This window comes from Strigops habroptila, chromosome 3 (assembly GCF_004027225.2).
Source record: "Strigops habroptila isolate Jane chromosome 3, bStrHab1.2.pri, whole genome shotgun sequence".
Taxonomy (NCBI): domain Eukaryota; kingdom Metazoa; phylum Chordata; class Aves; order Psittaciformes; family Psittacidae; genus Strigops; species Strigops habroptila.
In genome coordinates this window covers 16,833,671-16,850,675 of record NC_044279.2, presented here as the reverse complement: position 1 = coordinate 16,850,675, position 17,005 = coordinate 16,833,671, and the positions used below count along the sequence as shown (strand labels likewise).

General features: G+C 35.7%; 1 protein-coding gene across 6 annotated transcripts in view; it reads right to left on the bottom strand.

The window, feature by feature from the left end:
• The window catches only part of TBC1D22A (TBC1 domain family member 22A), a 169,541-nt gene that overhangs the window by 47,091 nt on the left and 105,445 nt on the right, over window positions 1-17,005 (bottom strand). Inside the window, exon 12 of one of the 6 annotated variants that reach the window (XM_030478580.1) lies at window positions 2,007-2,024. The exons of 4 other annotated variants lie outside the window; for them this stretch is intronic. In XM_030478580.1, coding sequence (XP_030334440.1) covers window positions 2,022-2,024 — 3 coding nt within the window. In that variant the 3' untranslated portion in view covers window positions 2,007-2,021. Of the gene's footprint in view, window positions 1-2,006; window positions 2,025-3,474; window positions 3,589-17,005 lie in introns of those variants that run through there. One more of the 6 variants, XM_030478576.1, reaches the window with a different exon arrangement.

Below are 17,005 nucleotides of genomic sequence, written 5' to 3'. Positions count from 1 at the left end.
CCATATAATTTTCTTCAAATCTCTTTTATTACATTGTAACAAGCAACAATAAGACAATCATAAAAAATCATGCTGCCAGGCTTCAGGACAAGTTTTATCAACAAAATGAATGTGAAATGTACAAATATTTAGCAAAATAACAATTCAGCCTCTAGAAAATTACAACAGAAACCAAACAAAATAGTATCTACCGAAGTAGTGAACTAAAATAATAGATTTATCTATTAATGGATGTATCATCAAAATGCAATTTTTTACTGCATCTGCCCTTTAGCTTTATAATGTTTTTCAAATGATTTACATAGATTTTTCCCATATGATTTTTCTTATGACAATGAAGACTGAAGACTCTGAACTTTTGGACTTTAAAATCTGACTAGAATATACCCTGAAATGTTTGGAAACAGGAATGTCAAGCTGTGTGTTCAAACATAAATTTAACATTTAAGATAGCATTTAAGCTGCAGATACAGCTTCATTTGGCATGTAGCTGAAAGATCTTTGACACAGCTTACTCATCCCCAGTTACTTTGTGTACACTGGTATTTCTTGATTCCCAAACCCTAAATTCATATCAAAAAGATGTAGAAAAAATAACTTAACACCCCCCCCCCCCCCCCCCCATTTACTGCAATGAGATTTTCTATGCCTTAAAAAAAAATGCATACAGAGATTTTTTTGATGGCCAACACCGACCATCTCACACCATTTTGGAAAACTGTTCTCTGTACATGTTATTTTTCAGTGTAGTATTAAAAACTTACCAGTATAAAATCACTGCTATCACAGAATGGCTTTGTGAAAGATGAAGCTCAGCATATACTGACAATGTCTGTAGCTCATTCCAGTCAAAATAGAGGCAGTACAGTGCTATTAGTTGGAAGAAACATATTCTAACCAACCAACCAACATGTTCATGCAAAGTTCTACTGAAGATCTACACACTGAAGACTCCCACAGCCATGCAGAAACTGCTTGTCCAGGTGCAGCGACAGAAATAATGGTGTCAAACCACCAACTGATTCCAGAAGTTTTACAATTCTCAGGACTAGCGATGAGCTACTGAAGATAGATCCTGAACACCTTTCAAGAATCTGTACTTCCCATATAACTTTCAGACAGCAAGGACTCTATCATAAACATTTTTAGGGCTCTTTATTTTCCATGTTACCTCAATAAAGCGTGGGTAGTCTTAGAAGGCTGTGAAAAGCTTCTGCATCCCTGAGGTCTTAAACTATAAACCAAATTAAGACTCATTTCTGAGAAACAACAAGGTGCTGCTACTATGGAAACAGGCGGGAAGTAAAGGTTGTCACGCACTGCTGATTGAGAGCCTACAGGGATCCCAGCCGTGGCGTTCTGCTTCCATAAGGGGTACGGGACCAAAGACAAAAGGAATTTAACACAAGGGGGGGGAGGGGGGGGAGCGGAAGTGAAATAAGAAAAAAAAAAAAAAGAAGTCATAGCCCAGTTAGAATAAAAGAAATGAAGAATGCATGTGTAATGAAACAGGACTCAGTACCACAGTGGATGGCAATCTGCACGTCAGAAAACCGAAAACCTCTTTACCACATTCCTGATTTACATAGCAGGTATTCAGGAATGATATTAACAATCACTCTTAAAACTGAAAAAATAAAACATAAAAAAATACTGCTATCATATAAATATTTTGTCTATGCTTAAATATTTGACTTCAAGAAGTGATATGGTATCATACAACAATATGTATTTAAAATTGTACCTTATGGAATTCTCAAGAAAATCAAAGTTCTTAATTATTAAAATGTTTTATTAAAAACTGGATGTTGGATTATTTCAAAATAAAACAGCAGCACATCACCTCATAAAAGCAATTTTTCCTGAAGTATTAAAATGAAACTAAAACATATGTAAGAGAGAACTTTATCTGCAATCTAAGCTTTAAAAAGCGTCATTAATGAAAGTTGTTTATACCTTTCAGAAAGGACAGATTGATTTGTTTTCTCCCTAACACACCGCTTTTCTGCAGGTTTGATAAATTACTACAAACAAAGAAGGAATCTCGTTAGAAAGAAGAAAAGCCTGTTTATTAACAAACAGGAAGACTATTAGAACTTAAAGCCTCAATCATGAAAAAGCTACTGTTAATTTTGTGAAAACGTATTTGAGCACAATGTGTAAAAATTTATTAAAGGATAAGCAGAAGGTACAGTTTTTGTTGAGCTGATTTGTACTTCAAAATTTATCCAAAACTTTAAAAATATCCATATTAAAAAATGGTCGACATTATATGGATATTTTCATTCATAAATTTATGCAAACAAAAACAAAAAAGTGAATTGGCAGTATTTAAATGAAAAAGCAAGAAAGCAAAGGCCTTTCAACTGCTATCTCTATTGCCCTATCTACTAGACCATGTCTTCCCTCCAAAATAATCTATGTATTTCCTCCTAGAATGCAAAAAACCCCTGTTGTATAGCTTTTTCTATCTATTTAGCTTATTCAAGGTATTATTACTGTTTCCTAAGTCACTACATAAAACTTGCATTTTCCATACTATTTACCGTGTTTCATAAAAGTTCCATTAGAAACAAATTCAGAGGAAATGTAAATTGGAGGCGTCATTTCCATTTATCACTTTTCATAATACCTTTTTCATTCAGAGGTATCAACACAATCTACAGAATTATTGCCATTGTTTTCAAAGACAGATAAAGGACAAAAAAATCGCAGCATAGGGTCTAATTATTGTCATCTATCGAACACAACGGAATATATATCAAGAGTTATACAATACAGTTTACAGTAATCATATGGATATTTATGATGATCCAATTTAAGACTATTGTGAAAGACTGCAGTTTGATATATATTTTCTGTTTGTGTGTGGGTTATATTCTTTTTCATAAACACCACCAGGAGGTCAGGATGATGCCTCCGAAGGAAAAGTGAGATCCCTTACATCCTTCCCTTCGGAGGAACTGAGGACACTTAGGAAGGAAAGTTCCAGTGTTCACAGTGAAGACCAGAAAAAAAATTACAGCAAAAAGAACAGGGGCCTACACTAACCAGAGCCAGAAAGAATAATGAAAGGATTAGGAAATGAACAGAGTTTGATGAAGCAAATCTTGTAGAGGCCAGAGACAGCTCCAAGAAGTTTGCTAGGATTCAGAAAGTCTTTAAGGGCACAGCTACCGCAGTGTTTTGGTTTGGATTGCAAGTATTCTTTCTAAATACACTCTTATGTACATTCATGTACTAAATCATGGCTTGCATAGTAGGGCTTCTCCCTGCAGATCCATTCCTATTGCACTGTACTATTTGCCAATGTGGACACTCAAAGTTAGAAATCAACCTGGAAGCAATCCCCTACAAAGATGCACTGAATAGACGTAGTGTTGCCTACAAATTCCATTTACTTCTGCTTTCTCATAAATACAATTTTGTGACTAGTAAAGAAACTAATTATTCTAATTCAATAAAGCCCAGCCTTTAAACAATTAAAAAAGCCTTTTTTTGCAATGCTTTCAAGCAGAGCGAGGAGGAGCTGTGCCAACCCACCTCCAAGCTCAGGACAATATGAAGTTTTGCTGAGTATCCAGGGTCCTGTCAGAGGTAGTACAGGTAGTTAAGAACTATCCTCCTGCACATGAAAGACTTTCTGTAAAGTTTTTGTATCTTTTATTTCCATCATCACTTACAAGCATAACAGAAAAAAATGAGTCAGACTGGGAATTTGACATAATGTTTTCCCATGTACTCTCTCTCTGCAGAAGAAGACAATAAGGCACAAAGTATTTTAGTTTCAAAAACGTTCAGCCAAACTAAACCACAGAAGAGTCTGTGATTTTATCTCAGCCATCTGCTTCATTTATAAGCAAAGAATGTTCAATATACTGCGATAAATACAAAGCCTTTGATCTGTCTCCCATCGGAAGAAAAATGAGAATCAGTGCAAAAGATGGGAAAAACACCGAATTTCCATTAATTCCTCAAGTGGCCAAACACCTTTAACTACAGACTAAAATAGAGTATCAGGCCCAATTTTCTTTATTCTTATAGTCAGAACTAGAGAAATAATACAACCACAGCTCCTATTACCACTTAAAAATGAAAGTTTCTCAGAATTTGGTAAACATCATACAATTCTTAGCAGTCTGAAGTCAAATGCACACCACCATCTCCTCTCTAGAAAAGGAAAGCATAGTTAATACATTATTACTAACACACGCTCTGTCATTATTCACTTTCTATAAGAAAGCATGGACATGCACAATTGCTAGTCCAACCTCCAGCAGTAATGGTATTCATCAGTAATCTTCTTGTGAGCCTTTACAATGGCCCTACTACTTGACTTCAATCAGCTGTAAAGCTCCTTTATTCTGTCATCACATCAGTGTGAGGGAATGAATGCATGGATTGAATGCCCTCCTAAAGGAGCGCAGTCGTGCTGTTAGAATAGCAATGAGCTTCATCTGACATTGCTCAACACATTCTTTCACACTCCCTCACTCTTGCAGGGGAATGCATGCATGACAAAAATAAATATCTGTTGAGTGCAAATGCTAAGAAACATATCTACAGAACGATATACTAAATAGAGCATATCACAGTTTAATAGGAAGAGTTGGAAGCTGATATAAAGGATGCAATTAATAGACTTAACTGGCAGCAGTTGTGTTCCTTGTCAGAAGAAAGGGATAGACAGCAATAATTATTCTACGAGTGAGAAAGATACTCAGAATTTCAATACAGAATGTCTCATCTTCTCCTTAAGTTCTTTTTATCTGTGCTGATAGAAGTACCTAAGCATAGACTCAGTCTTTCACATTTTAACAAAGAGAAGTAAACAAGAAAAAAGGGTAACTGTTGATACTCTAAGTAGAATCTTTTGTAGTTCAGCCTGTCTTTTCTCTATTTACTGTCATGCATGTTGCTTTAGCCAAAACAAGCGGTTTAGCCCAATATGAAATCTCTGTTAGTATGCCTCCAGAATCTAGACTACCATATTGACAAAGTTATCAAACAGCTCTGGCAGGAAATTCAATTATCATTCATAATTGCTTTTAGGACTGACTCAAAGTTTATTTTGCTTTTATTTCTGAAATTTTGAATACATCATCAACACTCCACCATGAAAGTAAGCTAAGAATAACAAAAGTGCATCTTTATAGTTCAAGCATATTGGTGAGTTTTCAGTAATAAACACCTTAAATGCTTTTCAAAAAATTATATTTCCCCAGTTAGTTATAATAAACTTGTCTTTCTGACCAGCTATGAAACAGTTTATCCTCTAGAAAGGTTATTTCTACTATTTTAAAAATATTTCAATCAAAATGATACTGAAAAAAAAGAGAAAGTGTCTGAAAGAAGGAAAGACAACAGAATGCAGCAACTACCCTTACTCTTTTTTGGTATAGTATCTTTTAAATTAACACTATGCTGTAAATTCACTCTGAAAATTTTATACTTCATAATCTCAAACCTAATCTATTTATGCTTCTATTTCCTTACTAAGATACTCTGATTTTTCCCCCGCAGTTAATTTTTTTGTATTAAAAACATATAATCTTCCCTGCATGTGAGCTTATTTAAATTCCTGTGCTGTTTTGTTAAGGATGAAGAGAAAGGATGGTGCTATAGGCTGTGAAATGCCTTTGTGTTTCTTGACCAGAAGCAAATTATTTCAAAAGTATGCTACACTCTACAGTCCATTTTAGAGAGAAGAGGAATATAGTGAAATCTTTCTGCTGTGAAGTATCTGTCAGCATCAACTCCTGCTTGGAGAAGCAGAGAAAAACTTTTGTGCCCCTGCTCAAGAATAAGGCATTGATGTGGCAAGTGAATGGGGCGTCTGAACACTGTTTTGAGAACATGAACTAAAATCTCGGCATACTGGAGATACATTAAAACTTAACGAGTGACTCAGCTGATGACGTTTTCTTGAGGAGTGACAATGATCCAGTGATATAAACAGCAACTTTTCCAGTAGAAATTTTAAATCGTCTCCGGCACCTCTCAATCATGCTTGCAAAAAGTTCAAAACTCAGGATGGAGCTCTACAAAACGCATTCCCCAGTGAAAGTATATAGCTAAAATTGCATCTGCAGTGGTGCTACAATTTAGTACATAGTAGTTTGGTGACACCCTTTACCACTAATGTAAGGAAGAGAAAGTACGAACAGAAATCAGTAAACAGGTGCTTTTTTTCTTTTTAGTATAGCAGACAAACAAAACTTACGACTTGGTCAGCCCTGAAGTGGTCAGGCAGCTGGACTAGATGATCACTGTAGGTCCCTTCCAACTGAAATATTCTATTCTATTATACCCTAAAGTTATTAGCACATGCAGTAAAACTGAATCATGTTACACATAGAAAGGGGCCAGAAGTGATTGCTTCTAACAAGGCCAGACAGCCATTCCCTGCCCACTCTCACAAAAGCACAACACGGAACTGCCCAGCTCACTGTGCCTTGCTTAAGCTTAATTATGTCTAATAATCAATAAAGCTAAATTAGAACAGGATCCTCCTCACAGTCATGGCAGAAGGAAGGAAATGAACGGCAGGTGAGATAACACAAGTCCAAATCCCCCCCCTGACAAGGAGAACAGGAAAGCACTCATAGCTCACACTTGCTTTCGGTAAATAACATTTGAAAGAACTAGGCTGTGCCAAAGGTAAATTGCAAGAAGACAAGTGCTTGAAAAGCTGAAGACCTCTCAAGGTTGTTAACACGCTGCTTACACAACAGTAATAAACTCCTGGGCATGGGTTTCGGGGTTACAGTGTGAGATTAAACTTGTAGTTAACACAGTTAACACCATATGCTTAGCACAGGTATGTATACTTCCACATGTGCTCCTCTTCAAATCTTCAAAAACTCTTTCTAAATATGGAGTTTTCCGAATCAGAATTTATTTGCAATCCCAAAACCAATGAAGCAGAATAAAGGCAAAACAAACAAATAAACTAGAAAAAAGCCCTGCACTGGTAAAACACTTCATGAAGATTTAACTTCACAACATGTATTTTCTATTGATACTAGCAGAACTTTTGGAAATGACACTAGGAAAAAACATTTATAGCAACAAGCTGATTAACCTGAAAAAAAAGCTAGGGTGATAAAATACACAGTAGTTTAAATCATACAAATATAAATTCAAACATCTATAAGAAAACAGATGCACATTACATTTTAATACTGAAATGAGTAATTGGTAAATTCCTCCTTAAAAAGTCCTTTGCAGAGACTAAGATTTACTACAAGAAAAGTACCTGCAACATTACTCTGACTTTGCACAATCTTCTGTTAATGACCTAGACATAGCAATATGATGGAAAACCTAATAATGTGGTTTTAGTACTTCCATAAGGGAACAAAAAGGAAGAAAAACAAATACAGAGTGCTTTTAAATGCCTCAAAAAGATAAAATAATTTCCTTATTTTTCCTTGACTTTATAACCAGTTCTTTAAGAGAACAAAGCATGCTAACACAACTTTTATTTAGAAATGTTAAATACAAGACAACTCATTCCTCCTACACTTTGTTGCCCCTGCTCCCTCCCTGCTCCCCTGCTGAGGGTATAACATGAGTTTTTGCTAATGCTGTTAAACAACAAAAATGTCTTGTTCATAGTGGAAAGCTATCATGTTTAAAAATAAAGAAATATTTATTTCCAAATGGATGTTCTCCTGACATGTAAACCCATATAGGTTTACATAACTGATATCAATGTTTTGTGAAGAATAAAATGCTTCTGATATCTATCTTGCAAGAATGTGGAACTAAATAAGATATAAATAATGAAAAACTTGACTACTGGAAACACTGGAGGTCAAATTTGGTGTCTGCCTGAGATCAGGAAAAGGAAGCAATAAAAACAGAAGTAGATGAACAAAAAGCAGACCTTGTCTCTGTGAGCAATACTAACACCTGAAGGAAACCACCCTGTACTTCGAGTAAGAGTTTATTCACACAAAAAGGTCCACCTATCATAATCTCATTAAAAAAAATACAGTTTTGATGAATAATTGTTTAGCTAATTAAAGGATTTCTTGGCCTAACTGGAAAACAAAGACATAATTTGCCTATAATACAAATCAGATTTTATTTAAAAATACTTGTATTGATTTTTTTCTTGACACTTTGCTTTGGTCACTTACTTGTCAGCAAATTGAACAACCTGATGAAGGAGACTTAATGAAGAGGCCAGCTACCTTTGTGTATTTGGAGACATAAAACACAATGTAACCCTACTGGGTTACATTGACAAGTGCTCAATAAAGTGTACATGGAAAGAGCAGGAAAAAATCTATTTGAAAAACGAAGGATGGCACAATTCAGAGTAATGTTTTTAAAGCAAAATAAGATTTACAAAGAAAGTGCAGGTGTCAAAATCAAATCAACATTTTACATTTTTCTATTTAAATACGATTAAACTAAATTTAATTGTAAATGAGCATAAACAGTAAATTGTAAAAGCATAGTAAATTAGCAAAAAGTCTTCATTATCAATATTGTAAGTTAATAAATATGGTGAAGGCAAAAGTACTGTCTAATGCTGCATGTCTACTTTGCATTTCTTGGAATCATCTTAGACCCTGAACATGAAACATTCCAGCCATGATGTGGGTGTGAAAAACCAGAGTGCATTGCAGAAAACAGACATCCTGTCATAGCAGCCTTCCAATATCTGAAGGGGGTCTACAAGGATGCCATGGAGGGACTCTTCATCATGGACTGTAACGATAGGACAACGGGTAATGGCTTTAAACTTAAACAGAGGAAGTTCAGGTTAGATATAAGGAAGAAGTTCTTTACTATGAGGGTGGTGAGGCACTGGAACAAGTTGCCCAAAGAAGTGGTAAAATGCTCCATCCCTGGCAGTGTTCAAGGCTAGGTTGGACAGAGCCTTGGGTGACATGGTCTAGTGTGTGGTGTCCCTGCCCATGGCAGGGGGGTTGGAACTAGATGATCTTAAGGTCCTTTCCAACCCAAACCATTCTGTGGTTCTATGATTCTTCTATCACATGAAGCTTGTAAGAAATTCTTCACAATAGTATCATCTTCAGCCTTTCTAAGCTTTCTAGAGTTATCCTTCTGCTTTTCAGGAAAACCTATGGAACTCCTATATGTTACATCTGAGAAACTTTACAAATGTTTAGTTAGTTTGGAAAAAGCTAGCTAAACATCTTTCATTACCTGGAAAGTATCCAAATGTTATCAACATAGCTTCAGCATCTGTCTTTTAGGGTGTACTTGTGGAATTTCTGATCAGATGCATTTGAGGATATTAAAGCTGATGTGCCAATCACAGTGATCCTTCCTGCTCAATAACATTAAATAAACACCCCTGTCATGGTTTAAGCCCAGCCGGTAACTCAGAACTATGCAGCCGCTCGCTCACTCCCCCGCTTTTTCCCCCCAGCTCCTGGAGGGATAGGGAGGAGAATCAGAAGAATGGAACTCCCATGGGCTGAGATAAGAACAGTCCAGTAACTAAGGTATAATACAAAACCACTACTGCTACCACCAATAATAATTATAAGAGAAATAACAAGGGGAGAGGATACAATTGCTCACCACCCACCGACTGACACCCAGCCCAACCCGAGCAGCGATCTGGGCCTTCTGGGTAACTCCCCCTGGTTTATATACCGGGCATGACGTGCTGTGGTATGGAATACCCCTTTGGCTAGTTTGGGTCACATGTCCTGTCGCTGCTCCAGCCCGGCTTCCCCTCCTCCCTGGCAGAGCCTGAGACTGAAAAGCCCTTGATCAGAGTAAGCATTACTTAGCAACAACTAAAAACATCAGTGTGTTATCAGCATTGTTCCCAGACTAAAGTTGAAAACACAGCACTGCACCAGCTTCTAAGAAGGAGAAAAATAACTGCTACAGCTGAACCCAGGACAGCATCACAGTATGGCTACTCTAAAGTAAATTCTAGGTTGAATCCTTGTCTTTACAGTTGTCAGCAGCCAGGGATAATGTGTAAGCTTTAGGTCACTTCTTCCCATCCTCTGTTATCCTGGCACAGAGATGTCTCAAGACAGATGTTGGAATCTGTTTCAATACCTAATGCTGGATTTTTCTCTCATGAATTTGCTTGATAACTTTTTGAATCTCTATAAAATGCAGGACACACAGAGTCTTGAGGTAAAGTGCTCCACAATTAAACTGTGTGCTGTGTAAAGAAGTACCTTCTTAGGCTTGAACCCGACACCTGTTTTTAAATGGGGCTAAACTTCTCCCTATGTCATGTGTACTTTGTACATCTGCACTGTATTTCTACCTTAACTTTCCCCCTCCCCCCCAGGATAAGGAGTCTTCAGAAGAAGCAATTCTTTACTATTACACATTCTTGACCTCCTCTAACCTTGCACCATTCCATAGGAACACTGTGAGTTTACATAATGGTAAAATTAGGCTCTCTTATAGTCTCTGTTCTAACATCTTCATAGAAGTATTTTGACCTTGAGTTCTTGTTCCTAAGTAGCAACACACACTTCAAGGTTAATGATTACATACAAAAAATATAAATTTCCTTTTTCTCCCCAAATCTTTCCATGTCACTTTACACTTACATGAACGGGAATTTCAAGTGCCATTTTATCGCTGTCATTCTATTTTAGAAGGTCCTTCTGCTTTTCTTGGTTCATAAATGTGCTTCTGTGCTTATTCTAAATGAGCTGTTATCAGCTGCAGGCTTTCTTACCCTATTAGTCACCTTCTTTTCCTGATCACTTGTGAAGATACTAAATGACATGTTCAAATCTAAATACATAACATTTACATAATGTAGGAAAAATACGCATCTGTCTGCAGTACTTTCTGTTCATCACCTTAAAAATTGTATTTTAATCTTAAAACTTTCTACTTGTTATGCTACCAGATAATACTCTTTTGTTCAGATATGAAAAAAGGACAATCTGGTTTATTTCAACTTCATCTACTGTGCATTTGAAAATAACCGGACGACTTTTTATTTAAATTTATAATCAACAGAGTAAGTAAGTTCCTTCACAGTGAAAAAGGGAGAAATACTGTTATATCAAAATATATCATCCCACTAATATTTCCCAGGGGCTTACACTGTCTTCTCTGAATTGATAACTCTTCAACAGCTGTATTATGTCAATATTAATAACAAAGAAAAAGGTTCTCCAAAGATACTTTAACTGCACTTCACTATCCTGAAACGTGTTTAGTATTAAAAAACCCCAAACCTGTAATCTTCTCCCAACAGTAATATTTCTGTGCATCTTTTCTCCAATTACACATTGTACTAATAAGTCACCACAACTAATAATGTTTCCTCTCTGCTCATTGTCTCTGAAGTAACGTAATTCAACAGAAAGTAATGACAAATAAAGTAATTAAGTATATCTAAAGTATACTACGATAAAATGACATTTAGACATGCCACCTTCTTTTATCTCTTATTTTTCCCCTCCACTGAAATCCTCAGTACAGCTGAGAATTTTTTTCTCAATTTAAATAGATTTACCAATTAAAAATAAAGCTAATTACACTTCACTGAATTTTAATAAAAAAAAAAATCTAATAAAAGATGATAAAAGACCCAAGGACTTTCAAAGACAGAGGGTAAAAAAGACGTTTTCTAATATCCACAGATAGTTCTGAGATAGAATCTTTAAAGAGAATTATCTCAAACAATGATATAGGTGCTGTTGTTATTTTCTAGTTATTGCCAAATGATAACAAATATTTCTGGAATTCCTAACAACTCCCTCTTAAAAAACATCCTTTTTAGTCAGTACTTAAAGCAAACCACCACACACCAGAATTAGAAATCAACCTCTTATAATAAACCTCTGTTTTTAAAAATGGCTTAATCTGTGGTCTGAATGATCACTGCACATTAAGATAATGTGGACTTTGTATGAATCTCTACTAATCACATACCCTCACAACCAAAACTATCTTTGATTCAAATGCTATATTAAAAAGTCTAGGAAATAGGTACCTGAGTTCTTTTTAAAATATCAGCTGTAAGTTTATTTTAATTATTGGTGATGAGCAACCGGCATGATATGTGTTTTTCTGTTCATTTCTCAGAGTTACACGTCAGTTTGCCAGTTAAATCTTTTTGAATGTTCTAATTTCTAAATCTTTTCCCTTTGACTGTGATCGATGCTTACTTTCTGCCGAGGAAAAGGCATAAAAGGCATAAAATGCTTACAAGCTCAAATGCTTAATGGGTTTATGAAGAAGAATGTTGTAAGAAGGATTGCTTTGACAGTTTGATTAGATTAACACAATCAATCAGTTTCAACAACATACACCACCCTTAAAAATACAGGTACTGCAGCTTTCTACTGCATATTGTATGCTATTGCATACTGCAATACTGCATATACTGCAATACTGTATGCTATTGCATTTAAATAGAAAGCACCAATATCACATCTTTCCAATGCAAAATGGGACTCTCACTACAAGAAAGATATTGAGGTGCAATGAAGAAGGGCACCGAAGCTGGTGAAAGGTCTAGAGAGCAAGTCTTACGAGGAACAGATGAGGGAACTGGGGTTGTTTAGCCTGGAGAAAAGAGATTCAGGGGAGACTTTAATGCTCTCTACAACTACCTGAAAGGAGGTTTTAGCGAGGCGAGTGTCAGCCTCTTGTCCCAAGTAACAAGTGATAGGACAAGAGGATATGGCCTCAAGTTGCACCAGGAGAGGTTTTGATTGGATATTAGGAAAGATTTCTTCACTGAAAGGATTGTCAGGCATTGGAACAGGCTGTTCAGGGAAGTGGTTGAGTCACCATCCCTGGAGTTTAAATAAGGTGTTTAGGGAGATGATTTAATGGTGGATTTCCTAGTGGTAGGTTTATCGTGGGACTCAATCTTAAAAGTCTCTTTCAACCTAAATGACCCTATGATTCTATAAATACAGTATGATCTATATTTTATAGCCACATACTGTGCTATAAATAAGAATATATAATGCTGTAGTTCTGTCTTCTATCAGAAATATCCAGAAAGTTCAAAAGCATGTCTGGCAATTCTTAACAGGTCTGATTCAAAGAACTGCAGAAAAGGAATTGATCTGTTATATTTTTCCCTTCTGGAATTTGTTGTTCTGGCAGTCATAACATTATCGAACATTGCTTTATTTCTCCCTCCCCTTACTTTTACTAGATTTTATATTTTACAAGATGATTTGTAATCCATTCATGAATAAAACTAATAAGCAAACTGATGGTACAGCTACAGCATAAGCCTCCCAGGTTTATAACAGTCCTATCATAACCAGTATCACCTTGGTATAGAGAAGATCAGAATATGAATTTAGTAGCACGATAGACATGTCCTATGCACTTGAGTAGGAATAAGGATACGTCCTTATTTTCAATTGTAGAGCCTGTGAAGGACAGGTTCTCTTTCCTTTCAACTCAATTATCAACACAAGACAATATTCCATATTGTGACAAAACTTGAAAATTTTCTATAAACACTACTTTCCATAATAAAGATAATGAACAGTGGACTAGGTTCTGATTTATGGCTGCACAAATACATGACAAATTTTATCTTGTATAATGATACCCAATATCATGATACAGCAATGACAGCAAAACTAGATATATTTGAACTTTTATTAACCAAGCACAAATAGTCTGAAATGACTACAGAAAAAATGTATACATCTTTTAACTCTTTTCAGCAGTTGTTGAAAATGCACTGAGTAACAGTAGATACAGACTGAGTCATCTGAGAGACTGCAGTGATCTCCATGTAATAACAAAATGCACTGCTGGCCTTGAGATAGTGCTTGCTAAATCTGGGACTATGTGAGATGGACCAAATAGGGTTACCTGAAAATTCATTAGCAAGTAACTCAGGGCAATAGCAGATGATGAGATCAGAGCAGTTTGTGCTGAGGCTTTTACAGCTACAGTAAATGCAATCTGGATTTGCATCTTCACACTCAATTTAGTCTTGGATTTTCCTTCAGACTAGATTTAGCCTTGAGTCCTCAAATGCAATGTTCCCACTATCACGTGGTCCAAAGCTGTCCAAGCGATTGCCTTGAGACATGTATGTCCCTGTTAGGGGATGTTACGTGTTGGAGCCTCTTCAGTGTGTAGCTAAAAAAGAGGTTACCATTACATTTCCTCAGAAAGGAATTAACACCAAAAATATTCCATGAACCAAACAGAAGGCAAGTGAGGATAAAAGGGGAATTTGATTCAGACTGCACTACTATTCAAGACCAAACCACAGACTTACGTTTGCTGCATGTATATGCAGACTTGCATCTAAAACTTGCTTCTCAAGAGAAGAATTTGGGAAAAAGCACCTAATAAACACAGAAATCAAATAACCTAAAAGGTATCAGCATTTCAAAATGGAAATTGAAGAATTCATGAGCTGCACATGCTGATTTATATAAGCAAGGTCACCTCACATGACTGCAGGGATACTGCCTGTCAGCATCTACAAGAACAAAGCTGCAAACTAGCAGCATGCCTATTAACACAAGATTGTTCAAAATAGTTCAAAGTTCTCATTTCCACACAGCTGTAAAAAACGTCTTCTAAATGAGAGTTTAATGGTTCTAGAAAGAGAAAACATCTTTAATTTCAAAGGAAGGTGGAAAAAAAAATAGAAAAATACGAAGGCTGCAATCAGAAGAAAACAAAGATAGAAAGGTTGGTGAATTGTCAGTGCTGATTAAGACAGTGGAGAAACAAAAGCTAGACAGGGTGAAATTAAAGCTTTATGAACCCCTGCAAGAGGAATGAAAAGAAATATCAGTAATCAACTAAATACAAGTGTACTTTACTACTCTACTAAAACAGGCTGAAGTATCCTAAGTGTAATAATATTCAACCATTGAAAATAATAGTAGCTAAATTCAGCATTCTGCACACTATAAACTTTGCAGAATGCAGTATTGTTCAATTTCACAAACTACCAGTTTGGGAGTGTTCAATGTGAGGCACCTATTCTAAAAAAAAAAAAAAAAAAAAAAAAAAAAAAGGTATATTTTTTTTAAGATATTTCATAAGCTACCTTTAAATGAAGTTCCCAAAGGCATTTTTCACAACCTCTGTCAGTACACATGAATGACAAACCTGTGCCATTGGCAACATACAATTCAACTTCTATTTGATTGCATGAACTCTGTATTTCTCAAACATCACGGTTAATACAAACTGAGAAAGCCATATAAAGAACACTATTCTGTTTCACAATAAACTTTTTTAATAAATAGAAATAAAGAACTATTTTTCGTTCTATTTGTTCCTTTCTACTATGGAAAAACACCGTTCCAGCATTTAACCCAAGTACCTCCAGCTTGAACTAAAATGTGTCCTCCTTCAATTACAACCACAGTCGCGCCTTCCAAAAACTGCAACAGCAGATATGGAGTCACCCTCTCCAAAAGATATGTTTCTCACAACAGCTATTTTAATTTTATTTATAAACTCCACTGTTTACAAAGTCATGACAGTATCGCAGCACAGTAATGATGCTCAAATTGTGATTCAGACATTATACTTAGCCTTGAGTGCGTAGACTGATTTATTTTGATTTTTAACTTTAGTGAAAGATATCTCTACTCTATGAAACATTTCTGAAGACAACTGAGTTACCTGAAATGAATCACTGACTCCCATATACAAGTTTTGTTAACTGCTTTATTAAACACACAGTGATAATGGATTGAAGTGTGGCCAAAATGTTGAATATACGAATGAATGTTCTTTCAGAGACACACCTTTTCAAATAGGTGAATAGGCTAGGCAAAATTAAAAATAAATAAATAAAGAGATAGCAGTCTCCAATTAATTAATTTAAAATATTCCATTATTATTAATAACTGATTTGTATATTTAATCAGAATAACCACTACAACAACCTAATGTCACAAATTATACTTTATAGCGTACTTTCTATACTCTGTTAAGAGATCTGAAGAATCCTAAGCACAATGTATTTTCTGAAGCAGCGCCAAACCACTGTCCACAACTGATATCACATTAGGCATCAATTTAGAACCTCTTCATATTCACCTACATACTGCAGCATATGTAGCATTATTTCAGTTTCACACTATAAAAATATTAATTCCAACTAAGCACAGAATAAAATTTAGCAGATATTTATATACACTTTGAAATAGTCGGGTTTTTGATCAGTGCTGAACTACTGCTGGGAATAAAAAAAACCTCCAACCTAAATTGGGATAACTACAAGAATACATACAGAGAAAAATAGCAAGAAAATGAAGGAACTGAATGATGGAAGATCTGAGCAGTGAAAGAAGCAAATTACATATCCTATCTATCTGATTTAAACAGATTCATATTATTCATATTACACAAAAATTTCAAAACAAGAATTAGGCTTTTTGAAATTTTGCGAGGGGAAAGTAGAGTACAGAGAGTCTGGAAAATGTAACAGAAAAATATGTTGAACAAAAAAATCCTATGCAGGATCTACTACAGAAAGTTACAAAATAAGAGAACGAAGAGCTTTTGGGAGAAAAAAGAATCCTTGGTATCAGTAATTGTCATCAGCTATCTCGGGAGGACTGTTATACAGATGCTCTGAAATGTGCATCTTAACTAAGGGAATCAGGTCAGAAAAAAAAGAGTAGATATGCAAATCATCAGCATAAGCTGACAGTGAAGTCGTAGGAAAGCCTCAGATCACTCATGAATAGGATGGAGAAGGAAAAGTAAAAAAGTACCAAGAACCCCTGCGAGACTGGAAGAAAGGGCAGAATAGCTCTCAAAATAGACAGTCAAGGGCAATGCAAGTGGCAGAGCAAAGCACAAGACGGTCATGTATCAGGAAAACAATAAAGGACAGAATATTAAGGAAGAAGTGATCATTACTAGGAGCTAAAGCATTAGAGACAAAAGAAGATAAGGTTCTTAATATTTCATGTAGTTCTAATGATGATGTGCATTCCCAAAACAAACAGTAACTATACCAATTTCATAATCCCCCTACAATATCTATGCTATTATAAAAAAG